Source organism: Papaver somniferum, chromosome 9 (assembly GCF_003573695.1).
Source record: "Papaver somniferum cultivar HN1 chromosome 9, ASM357369v1, whole genome shotgun sequence".
In the NCBI taxonomy this organism is placed as follows: domain Eukaryota; kingdom Viridiplantae; phylum Streptophyta; class Magnoliopsida; order Ranunculales; family Papaveraceae; genus Papaver; species Papaver somniferum.
Genome location: NC_039366.1, coordinates 146280142 through 146291864, shown reverse-complemented (window position 1 = coordinate 146291864; position 11723 = coordinate 146280142). Strand labels below are relative to the sequence as shown.

Here is an 11723-nt window from a genome sequence, read left to right as displayed (position 1 = left end):
TTTGAGGTATATTGTCTAGAAGTAATGACTGAACCACAACAATATGAAAAGTAGTGAAATCCCGAGTCCCGGTTTCTCTTCATCCTGTGATAAATTTTGTATATATATTTTTTCTTATTTTCTTTATTAAGTCTTAAAACAAATTCTCAACAAATCTGAGTGAACGAATCATCTTACTACAACATCATTGAAAAATACCATCAAGTTTTTGGCGCCTCTGCCGGGGAGTGGTAGCAAAATACTCGCTAGTTGATATCATTGTATATAGCTTATTTTTAATTTTTGTAAATAATTTATTTTTATTGTTCTTTTAGTTCTTTTTACGCAGTTTGTTTGATTTTTTTTAGGTACTTTAGTCTGAAGTGCTGGCGAAAAGAAAGTATGCACTCGCAAGATATTTGCAAGAGCCACTTGGGAGATCCATTAGAGGTTTGCTTAGCTCATTTTGGGTATGATTTTGATAACGATAGTGTTATTTGTGAAGTCAATTACTTGTTAGACTCCACACCGCTGTTAGACACTAATAAATGGAAATCCAAACTTGAACCTCTAGTTTTGTTCGAGTCTCGACTAGTTCCATCAGTCGAAAAAGTTTCGACCATGACCTTTAAGCCATTAAGTTCAGAATTTTTTTGTCTTGATGATATTTATAATGAAACCGTTATAGATGATAACCGGTCTACGAGTCATGATATTATTGCTCCATTTGAGCCAACATATGTTCGTGTGCCCTATTTTGCTCAACTGGAACCAATATCAGCCATAAAAGTTATTTCCGCTGATTTAGAACCTGATTTAGGGCGTGCACCTCAACTAGAAGCTATTGAAAAATTTATACCTCTTTGTGTGAATGATTTACATATCCTGACAATGCATGGATTTATTACTAAGGATTGTTATTTATGGGGAATGGATTCACATATATCTTTGGATGATTATAGTTTTTGCAGGTGCATATTTTCAGCTGACCGGATTGGTTGGGTTGATCCCCAACTTTTCAGACTCTATATATATGAATGGCAGCTTACTTTGGGGTATCAACCTCATTTTGTTTGAGATTATGTGCTATTGAAAGCAGGGAAACAATGCATTTCGCTTCGTGGGAGTCAACCCATCAGATTTGTTCCCTTTTCTCTATCTTTTATTTTTATTTGTTTATTTTTTTTTGCAATTTATAATTTCCCACCTTGATTTCTACGTTGGATGACTCAATTACATTGAGGACAATGTAATATTTAAGTGTAGGGGAGTGGCACTTTGGTTAGGATTTAAAAAATAAAAATTATGACCAGCTGTGTAGCGGGTCTAAAAAAAATGATCAGCTGTGCAGCGGGTCTTAAAAAAATAATTATTATCGTTATGGTTTTTAGGATCATGACCAGCTGTGTAGCGGGTCTTTTGTATGGTATTTTCTATGACCAGCTGTGTAGCGGGTCTCTCTCTCTTTATCTTATTATTTGACCAGCTGTGTAGCGGGTCTAAAAAAAACAAGAAAAAAAATGATATGACCAGCTGTGTAGCGGGTCTCTATATTCATATGACCAGCTGTGTAGCGGGTCAATTCTTTGTTTTGCTCGAGGACTAGCAAAATATAAGTGTGGGGGTGTTGATAAGCACAAAAGTGCTACATTTTATACCTATATTTATATTAGCTATGACTCAATATTTTGACTAATGACACTATTTTAGTGCTTTTGTAGAAAGTACAAGTGAATTCGATCATACAACGAATAAACATCAAAATGTGAGACTTAATGGTGAAGCGAGTCGATGTCAGCACACTAATGCCACCTAAGATTGGCCAAGAGTGACTTTATTATTGTTAGCATAAGAATGGAAGAATATCACCTCCATGACCACGTGCAAATGAAGAAAAAAGAAAGATTAATATATCATGTCCTTACATAAGTTCTCTTGATATATTTATATAAAGAATCTGAAGGAATATTTGAAGCCAACTGACGTCATTTTGCAAAAACAATTAAGGTGGGACCTAACACATGCAAGAAAATATCATGCTTTCTAAATGAAATTCATATACTATGGAAAGTGGAGATTCGGTGATACTTTACAATGTTTAGTCATATTATGACACGCGGCACAACATCATTGGGTGAATTTATATTTTCGTGACATGTGGCATACTTCTATTGGGAGGTGATGTGGCGACGAAGAAGAAAAACGTGAATTCATTTGTGAGCTATATTGATGTGTTGTTTCAAAATATACTAGGGGGCGCCCGGCCACAGAGCTGGAAGAGAAACATGAGAAGGATTTTGGAGTTTTGTTTTCGATTCTTCGTTTATCTTTGGCTAAAGTTTGATTTTAATATGTTTATGGTTTTTGAGAAAGCCATGGCTAGCTAGAGTTATGTTAGGATTTGGGTAGAAACCAATTTAATTGTGTAAACTCTACATTTATATGCTCAATAATGATTTAAATGACTAGTAGTTTTTCTTCATATAGCTTGGTATTTTATTGTTCATGTGATTTTCTTGATTATTTATGCTTTTGAATTGATATTTCGTGCTTCGGTTAAATCCCTAGACGTGGTATGCAAGGATAGATAGGTAATGCTTTAGAATCACTACTCATGAAGCGAAGAAAACTAGAGCGGAGAAACAATATTTGAAAATGCATGGAATAGATTTTTAAAAATTAGTATAGTTTGCATAATTAATTGGTGGAAACCGAAAATCCTAACAACCTTCTATCATTCTGTTTTTTCGTTAAAATTATTTATTGTTTCATTTTGTTTCAAATTTCTGAAAACTCATTAAACATTATCTATTTAATTATTTGGTCTTGGTATTAGTTAGAAGTAGTATTTTCACACTCCTCGTGGGAACGACCTGTACTTGCCATTGTTCTACTAGTGAGACATTGTGCACTTGCAGTATTTTATTGTAGGTTTCCGAACCTACCAAGTTTTTTTTTTATTTTTTTTTTTGATCTCAGTCACTCTATTTCACCCTAGAAATGGTAAAAAGAAAAAAAGAACTGATCAGGATTCTTTCGATGTTTCCATCACGAGGATATGGTGAAACTACCATGTTTTCTTTTTTTCTAACACCTGATCTCTGTGCTTTTATGAATAGACTCTTCTAGATGTTTCCATCTAATCAGATTGGTTCCTCAACTCCTACAACCAAAATGCTTCCATCCACTTAGATTGGTTAGTGCCATCCTTAATAAACATAAATTTCTAGGCTCTGGAGTTTATTTATTGCAGCTAACAAAAAGTTTCTTCCCCACCCCAAACTTAAATCTAACATTGTCCTCAATGTTCTAAAAATGAAATTAAAAGCATGAACAAGGAGAAACTGTTACCACTTGAGGAAAAGAAACAAGGAAGGATATTACCGTGTCGCATGAGCACGGGTGCCTCCCAGTAAATTCTAAATTTAAAGTCTCTAGCTAGATATCAAATACCTCAAAAAGGATTGCCACCTCCCAAAGTCGTATACCAATAGTCGAAACAATTGTGGGTCCACAAGACCAAATAGAGCTAACACAAATATGAGACAACAGTACTGGTTCAAAAAAATGAAAAGAAGGAGCACATCCTCTTCTAAGGTTTCTATCAAGACAACTGGGTTTATATGGGTAGCATAATTGAGCTTCTTATGTGTATCTTGATAAATAGATTCATCCGAAAAACGGGTCTCTAATACCTGAGTTACCTCCTGGACAGTATCAGGTGGATCGGGTTGCGGAGTCTGAATAGACTCAAGTGATATATCAGATGCACAAAGCTCGAGTTCCAAGTTAGGGACTCTAATTAGGGATACGTGACAATCATAAGAACCATCACTACCCCCAAACTTAGGGTTTTCACTACTCACAGACAAACCTCTAACCATTGCTTGAATTTCCGGATCTTCAGAGTCCTTAAAATACTCAAGAGATTCTTCCAATTCTCCACCCCCAATCTTATGTTTATCATTACTCTCAGAAAGACCTAACACTATTGCCTGAATTTCAGGGTCCGTAGAGTCTTTAAAATACTCAAGGGCTTCTTCTAAAGATCGATCACACATCTGGTCTAAGAGAATGGTTTCCTAAAATTCATCTAAAGAATCTCCCAATAGAGTATCACGCCAATTATCCTGAACTAAAGTGCTAATCATATTCACTTCTTTTAATTCATCATCCTCAGAAGGTTGTCTAGTAACATTAAAGACATTTAGTTCAGTGGTCATATTACCAAAGGATATGTTCATAAGTCTGGTTATATAGTTGATGACAACGTTAGCTGTGGCTAAAAATGGGCGACTTAAAATCACCGGGATTTGAGCACTTGGGTCCTGAACTGGCTGGGTGTCTAAAACAACAAAATCCAATGGATAAATAAACTTATCAACCTCAATCAGAACATCCTCTATGACACCACGAGGGACTTTGACAGACCTATCAGCTAATTGTAGTGTCATTTTGGTCGGTTTCAACTTACCAAGACCTAGCTGGGTGTATACATGATACGGGGGTAAGTTAACACTAGCTCCTAAGTCAAGTAATGCCTTATCGACAGTGTGGTTACCAATTGCACAAGATATGGTAGGGCATCCAGGGTCCTTATACTTAGGGGGCCTTTGGTTTAGAAGAATTGAACTTACTTGACCAGCTAAAAAGGCTTTCTTATGAACATTAAGCTTACACTTTCTTGTACAAAGATCTTTAAGGAACTTTTCATAAGCAGGCATCTGCCTAATTGCTTCTAATAAAGGAATGTTAATGTTCACCTGCTTAAATATTTTCATTATCTCGTTGAAAGTTGAATCCTTCTTTGTTGGGGTTAACAACTGAGGATATGGGGCTCTAGGCACAAAGATAGTCCTATCAGGAATTTCTTGGGACTCCTTAGAAATTGTTTCAGCTTCCTCAGTTATGGGTTCCTCTTGGGAAGTAGAGGGTGGAACTACAATATGTTCACTAGGCATGGCTACCTTATTGTCTACTGTTTTACCGCTCCTGAGGGTTTTTATCGAGTTCACATGGTTTGATGATTCCTCACCAACTAAAGATATTTGATGGACCCCCCTAGGATTGGCTTGAGTTTGACTAGGAAACTTACCTTCTTCTCTCTCACTTAAATACTTAGCTATTTGGCCGACTTGAAGTTCTAATTTAGCAAGAGTCTGGGAATTATCCTTATGGTTCTGGATGGTTTCTTGTTGAAAGATAAGGTGGTTAGCTGATAATATATCATGGTTCTTTACTAACATAGTAAGAGCTTCTTCTAAGGTAGAGATCTTTTTCTCAGAAGTGTTCTGAAACTGGGTTTGACCTGAAGGGTTCTGAGTATAACCAAAAACTGGGGGAGGCTGAGTATTACTAGGCTGACCTTGATTCTGTCCCTTGGACCAAGAAAAATTAGGATGGTTTTTCCAACCAGGGTTGTAGGTCTCCGAGTATTGGTCAAACTTCTGACGGTTCTCGAACCTAGAATTGTTATAGACAGCATGGGCTTGCTCTTCACTAACATGACCTTCCAAAAACGAGTTATCGGGTTCCACTACACAACTAGAGACTTGAGAGGCTCTAATCCTATCATCAGTTTCAACAAGAGACCTATATTTAGGCTGATTCAATTCCAAAGCTTCTAACCTTCTAGACAAAGCAGCAAACTTAGCATCTGATCCGAAGCTTGTATCTACCACATTGGTGCTACTTCTATTGAACAAGAGTCTTTTGGGGGTTCAACACAAGACTCCCACTGTTAGGATTTTTCAGCAATAGCTCATAAGAAGGTAAAAACATCATCAACATTTTTATTAGTGAACTCACCAGCGCACATAGACTCGACCATGGCTTTGGTAGAATAGTCTAAACCATTATAAATAATCTCTACAAGTTTCATCTTATCAAATCCATGGTGAGGACACTGGGATAGGAGATCATCGAAACTCTCTAAAAACCTATAAAGAGACTCTCCCTCTTTTTGCACACTAGCACTAATTTTCTGCCTAACAGCTGCAGTTTTATGCTTAGGGTAGAATTTCATATAGAAAGCAGCAATAAGTTCCTGCCATGTTTCAATGGATTCAGATGGTAGGTTGTTCAGCCAGGTCTTGGCTTTATCTCTCAAGTAAAAGGGTAACATCTTAAGTTTCAAAACTTCATAAGTAAGGTCTTTTATTCTAACTGTCCCACAAATTTCCTCAAAGTCCCTAATATGAAAATAAGGGTTCTCATCATCTTTTCCTAAGAATGTAGGGATCATCTGAAGAATACTAGGTTTTATCTCGAAATTAGCTGTATTGGCTGGCAATTTATTGCACGAAGCTCGGTTGGTCCTAGTTGGGAACATGTGATCTTTCAAAGTTGTCATCGCTGGCACAGCTGAAGTACTAGGGATACTTTCTTCACAGAGAGACAGATTCTCAAAACTGAAGTTTCCAAAAACGGGGTTCTCAAAAGAAGAGTCTTCGAGCTCCCCGCCTTCACAAGAAGAACTACTAGGTTTATCACTAATCAAACGACCTAGAGTGTTTCTTTTCTAAGCCCGCTCTCTAATAACCTCGGGCATACACTAGAAAAACAAAAGAAAAAGAAAAGTCCTAAAAGGAAGGGAAGTTCTATGCAAACACAAACAAGGCTGACTTCACCACAACAAACCTACTGATTTCTAGCAAACAAAAAGCATGATGGCTCCACTTAGGTTTTTTCTAGACCAGCTTCTAATCCTTCGAAAGGGAATTCGTTACAATTTAAGCAAACCCCTCTGGAATCAATCCGAGTAAAATTAAGTTGAATAGAGGCGAGGGAAGCTGCGTGGAGCTTTGATACCCAAGGCCTCACCGCATTACAAGGTGGCGCAGTCACGCATTCAACTCACAGAAACCATCATGAACTTCGAAGTATGCTTAAAAGAGTAACCAATATTTTTCGATCGACTTTCCTATTAAGATAGAGGCGAGGGAAGCTGCGTGGAGCTTTGATACCCAAGGCCTCTGGAATCAATCCGAGTAAAATTAAGTTGAATAGAGGCGAGGGAAGCTGCGTGGAGCTTTGATACCCAAGGCCTCACCGCATTACAAGGTGGCGCAGTCACGCATTCAACTCACAGAAACCATCATGAACTTCGAAGTATGCTTAAAAGAGTAACCAATATTTTTCGATCGACTTTCCTATTAAGATCGTTACCCTATAAGTCTCGTTCTAGTCAGTATTTTAAGCTTAGGCTCGCGTTTGGTATCGTTTTCCTAAGGCGGGCAAGAAGAGAACGGTGATGAAATCCGAACCCTTATCTTGTATGGCAAGTCCTTGCCGTTTACTAGGAAATTAAAGCAGCCGTATTCATTTCCTCGACATATATTCACACGAAGGAAGACAGTAACTCGCTGATAGGGGATTCGCGAGTGTTTCGACAAACTTACCTCCCGTTCCAGACGGGGGATGAACCGCTGAAGTCGACTCGGGCCACGACTCCTATGTAATGTACGAACCCGAAGGGCCGAGGCGATATCGCAATCGACGTCCTTATCTGCAAACAGTTTAATATTTAATACTACCCTTCCGTAGGGTTTAAAAATAAAAGAATGTCCAAAGTCCAAGTCCACAGTCCAAAAAAAAAATAAAGTGCAAAAGAAAAAGAAAAGTCTAAATTAATAAATAATAATATCTAAAAAAAATAAAAATGTCTCTCTCTTTTTTTTTTATTAAATAAAAAAATCTTCTTCTTTCGCTCCTTTCGCTTTGCCTTTTACTCCAAGTCTTTAAGTATTCACCAAAAGCTTTGGCAAAATATTCTTTCGCTCCAATTCCAAATTCTGTAAGGAAAAGACAAAACCCAAAAACGTAAAGAAGAACAAATAAAATAAAACAAATAAAAAACTAAAAAAGAAAAAAAATCTAAAAACTCTAGCCTAAAGACAAGTCCGCGTCAGCGGCGCCAAAAATTGATGGTTATTTTCAATGATGTTGCAGTAAAAGGTTCGTTGAGACTTGTGAAGGAAGATTTTTTTAGACTTAATTTTTATAAGTAAAAATAACAAACTCAATTAAAAAGTGTTGTAAAAATTATAGAGAGACCGGGGCTAGGATTCCACCACTGGTCGATATTAGTGATTCAATAAAATAATAATTATGCAACTCAACATTCAAATTGATTCTAATAGTATTGCCTAGACATGTAGATTTCCAATAGAATAGATGTTAATCCAAGCATAGAATATCAAAACACTAAAGAAAGCATATTCTATCAAGAGAAAATACACCTAACTAATAAAATCATATAATCAATTTTGAGTTCAATGCAAAAATCATAATAGAGTTCTTATAATTAATTAAAATAAAGATACGTCACTTTTACCGAAACAACAGCTTCCTCCATCGCCCCAAGGATTGTGTTTAGCTCATCATCATCTTGGAAACACGCTCAAAAGTTGATTTCATTTATGCTCAAAAATGGTTTACAAATGATGAGAATGGTTAAAGTTACAGAGAACGATAAATGCAAACTGTCGTTGTTACTGTAGTATATAAGACTGTCAACTATCAGTTTGCGACCCGCGGGTAATTGTCGCTGTTACTGTAGCTTCTAAGACTGCCAGGCTGTGTTGCAATTACTGTAGCGTAAACGACTGTCTATGTTGGTCTTATGTTCTTCGTGTTCTTCACAGCAGCAGAAATGGTGGTTTCCTGCCACTTGATTATCTCGACTCTCTGATGCTCTGAAACTCTCCCAATCTCTCCCCCCATTACTCTACTGACCCTGAACGACTTATATAGCCTCACTGCACCCAAATCTCGCATCATAACTGCAAATAATTCTCTCTTCAATACTCTTCTATCACAGGATTATTTTTTTTCCTTTTAAAACCCGTTCACGCGCCTGCAAGTGATTCTACGTATCTGTTGTTGGTTATACACACTAAAACACGCTACTGAATGTCATTGTTTGGTTCAAACACTCTCAAGACACACGCACAACACAAAATTCACGGGAAAGGGTGAGATATTCTCGTGCACACTGTCCATCTTTATCCCGATCAATATAGCCCAACTTAATCCAAGAAAAAGCCCATACCACGCATGTTAATGTCCGTCACGTCTTCCTCTGCGGATCCAGCCATTGAGTCTCGCTAAATCATCCCAAATCTTGAACCAGAAATATGTTCTTCTGCTGCCATTATTTCCCGCCAAAACCAGAATTTTGAAACGATGAAGATGGGTATCCCTTTATCCAGAGTAGGGGTGCGAATAGCAGCTGCCCAACTGAGGTGCCCCTTAGTAATTGAGGTGCCCCTTAACCAAAATGAGAGTCCGCATAACACATGTTCTCCGGGGTGCCATAGACAACTTTTCAAGCTGAATTTTCCACGCATGTTTATTTCTCCAAAAATACCTACAAACACACAAAACACCACAATAAGGACGAAAACGAGTACTAACAATACGAAACATTGAGGACAAATTATACACATAAATGCGTCTATCAAAAATTCACCATCTACATTAAGTCCCCTGGGAACAATCATGTTCCGCAGTATGCGTTAAATGGTGATTATCAGTCGATGAGATCAGTGGTTGAACTTAGTCTACAAAGGTAGTTTCAGAATCCTCGATTTACCCCAATGATGCCATGTACGAGCAAATGCGCGGATGGGGACTCTGATAGTAAGGTGGAGTGTCATCTCATGAGCGTGGAGAGATGAGGCACTGCTGATTTGGGCGTTCAGAAGCTTAGTTATGGTCGATTTAGGATTTGCGGGCCCGAGCCCAAAAAAGGAAACCCATGTTTTATTAGGTTTTGGAAATAAATTTGACATAAAAGGGAAGAAGCCCTAAAATTCTTTTTTGTGTTTTGATTGACCAGCCACTCTTCTTCTCACCATCACTTCACGAGAAGTAGCAGGAAAATCCACCGGAGCCAGTACCACCGCTGCCCGGCCGATCACCGCCGGCCGAATTCCGTCCGGCGCTGACATGTAAGTTCGTGAATTTTTTTTTCTGCTGGTTTTATGATTGATGAGTTGTCCATAAAACCAAAATCCCATGGCCGTATGCATATGATTTATGAAGGATTTTTAGAAAACTAATGTATATGCACGTTTGTTCGTTAGTCGGAGGAACGAGCGAAAAATCCCTAATATGGAAGAGTCACATAAAATTTTGAATAGATATGACCTAGTTGCAGTAGCAAAAGGTTTTGTTTATTAGGTTTCATGAAAACCCAAGTTTGTTTTTGAAGCATGAACTTTGGAAATACTTTTAGAAACGTAGGTTCGTTCGTAAAAGTAATAAATAATGAGAGTTAAAGGAATTTTGAAAAGACCCGGAGTTCATGATGAAAATTTGTTTGAGAACTTTCGAAATTTTATTTGAAGTATGGAGAGTTCTTCAAAGTAGAAAAGTCCCTCGTTTCACAGACGAATGCTCGATTGAGCAAAAATTTTTTTTTTTATTTATTCACTTGAGTTTGCTAACGCACAGATTTTTTTCTCTGTGTGCGTGCGTGACTTATTCACGCTTTATTGAATGAAAATTGAGTTTTTGAAAACACACAATTTATGAGTTTGGTGAATTCACAGTGTATGTGTGAATTCAGCGATTTTATAGCGTATGTACGCGCAAAAATCAGTGAGTGCTCACATAGAAGGTTATGTGAATTACTCATAGTTTCTCGAAAAGTCGGTGTTGACTCTTGAATAATATGTTTCATGCTCGATTTTGCAGGTTTGAAAGAACGAGCAAGTTTTGGGGGTTTTACGTTGTTATCACTAAGTTTATGAAATCGTAAATAGGTAAGAATTGAGGAATACCATTTTTGCAGGCGTTAATACCAGCGTGTTTGTAACTCCATATTCCTTGTCTCATAAAATGGTGACTTCTAGCAGCAACAATGATTATTCTTCCAGCTCTTCAGAAGAGGATTTCAAACCTTCTACAGTCAAAACTCGAGCTAAACAGAATCGTGATGTACCCGTCGACAATTAGCGAGTCACTTATGCTGAGCTCAGGAAGAGAAAAGCTAAAGATGGCGAGTTGGAGGATCGTCTACAAAGAAGAGCCCGAATTGAGCGTCGGATAGCGAAGGCTGAGGATAAGCTTCATTCCCGTGATGAAGGTGTAGCTTCAGACTCTGATGCTTCAGAGGATGAATCTATGTGGGGACCACAGGAGCGTGAAATCAAGCCGGACCGGTACACTAGAGAAATTGAGAAGCTGACCCGAGATGATCCCGAGGCTGAGCGTGATGAGGAAGCTGGCTGGGATACCTATGAAGAGGATATTCACCCAGACTTCGTCAACGACCCTGATAGTGATTCTGATGAAGAGCGTGAAGAGGATTCAGCAGAAGACGATGATGATGAGCCTGATGATTCTGACAAATCTAACGCCTCTGATGAGTCTGACTGATCTTGCTCATGAATTTTTCTGAAATTATTTCCTTTCTGCTGAAGTAGATACTTACTGATTATTTGGTTAATTTGGCTGTAGAGATGTTGCTAGAAATTATTTTTTGAACAATAATCTCCTATCGTTTCTCCACCAAACTTATCCACACTCTAGCTTTGAGCAATGACCCAAGATCCACGTAGGCAATGATGATCCACGACCATATGAGCTGTCTAGGGAGACACGTGACATGCTAGGTCATCAATCGCAACATTGACTATAGCTGAACTGTCAGTCCCCAGTATTGTTGCGCTCCTCCCATATATCCGTGCATCTGATTCGAGGTTTAGGGTTTCAGCATAAACCACAACTGACTCATC

General features: G+C 38.1%; 1 protein-coding gene across 1 annotated transcript; it reads left to right on the top strand.

The window, feature by feature from the left end:
- Positions 1-10846: 10846 nt before the first annotated feature.
- LOC113312678 (glutamic acid-rich protein-like) lies at positions 10847-11364 on the top strand. Its single transcript, XM_026561414.1, has 2 exons — positions 10847-10923; positions 10965-11364. The coding sequence occupies exons 1-2, from the start codon at positions 10847-10849 to the stop codon at positions 11362-11364; spliced, it is 477 nt and encodes a 158-aa protein (XP_026417199.1).
- Positions 11365-11723: the final 359 nt, after the last annotated feature.

Bases quoted from the DNA above. Each gene is read 5' to 3' on its own strand.
- LOC113312678 (XM_026561414.1), top strand. From the start codon at position 10,847: ATGATTATTCTTCCAGCTCTTCAGAAGAGGATTTCAAACCTTCTACAG. The intron at 10,924-10,964 runs GTACCCGTCGAC...TGCTGAGCTCAG, and splicing joins GAGCTAAACAGAATCGTGAT to GAAGAGAAAAGCTAAAGATG.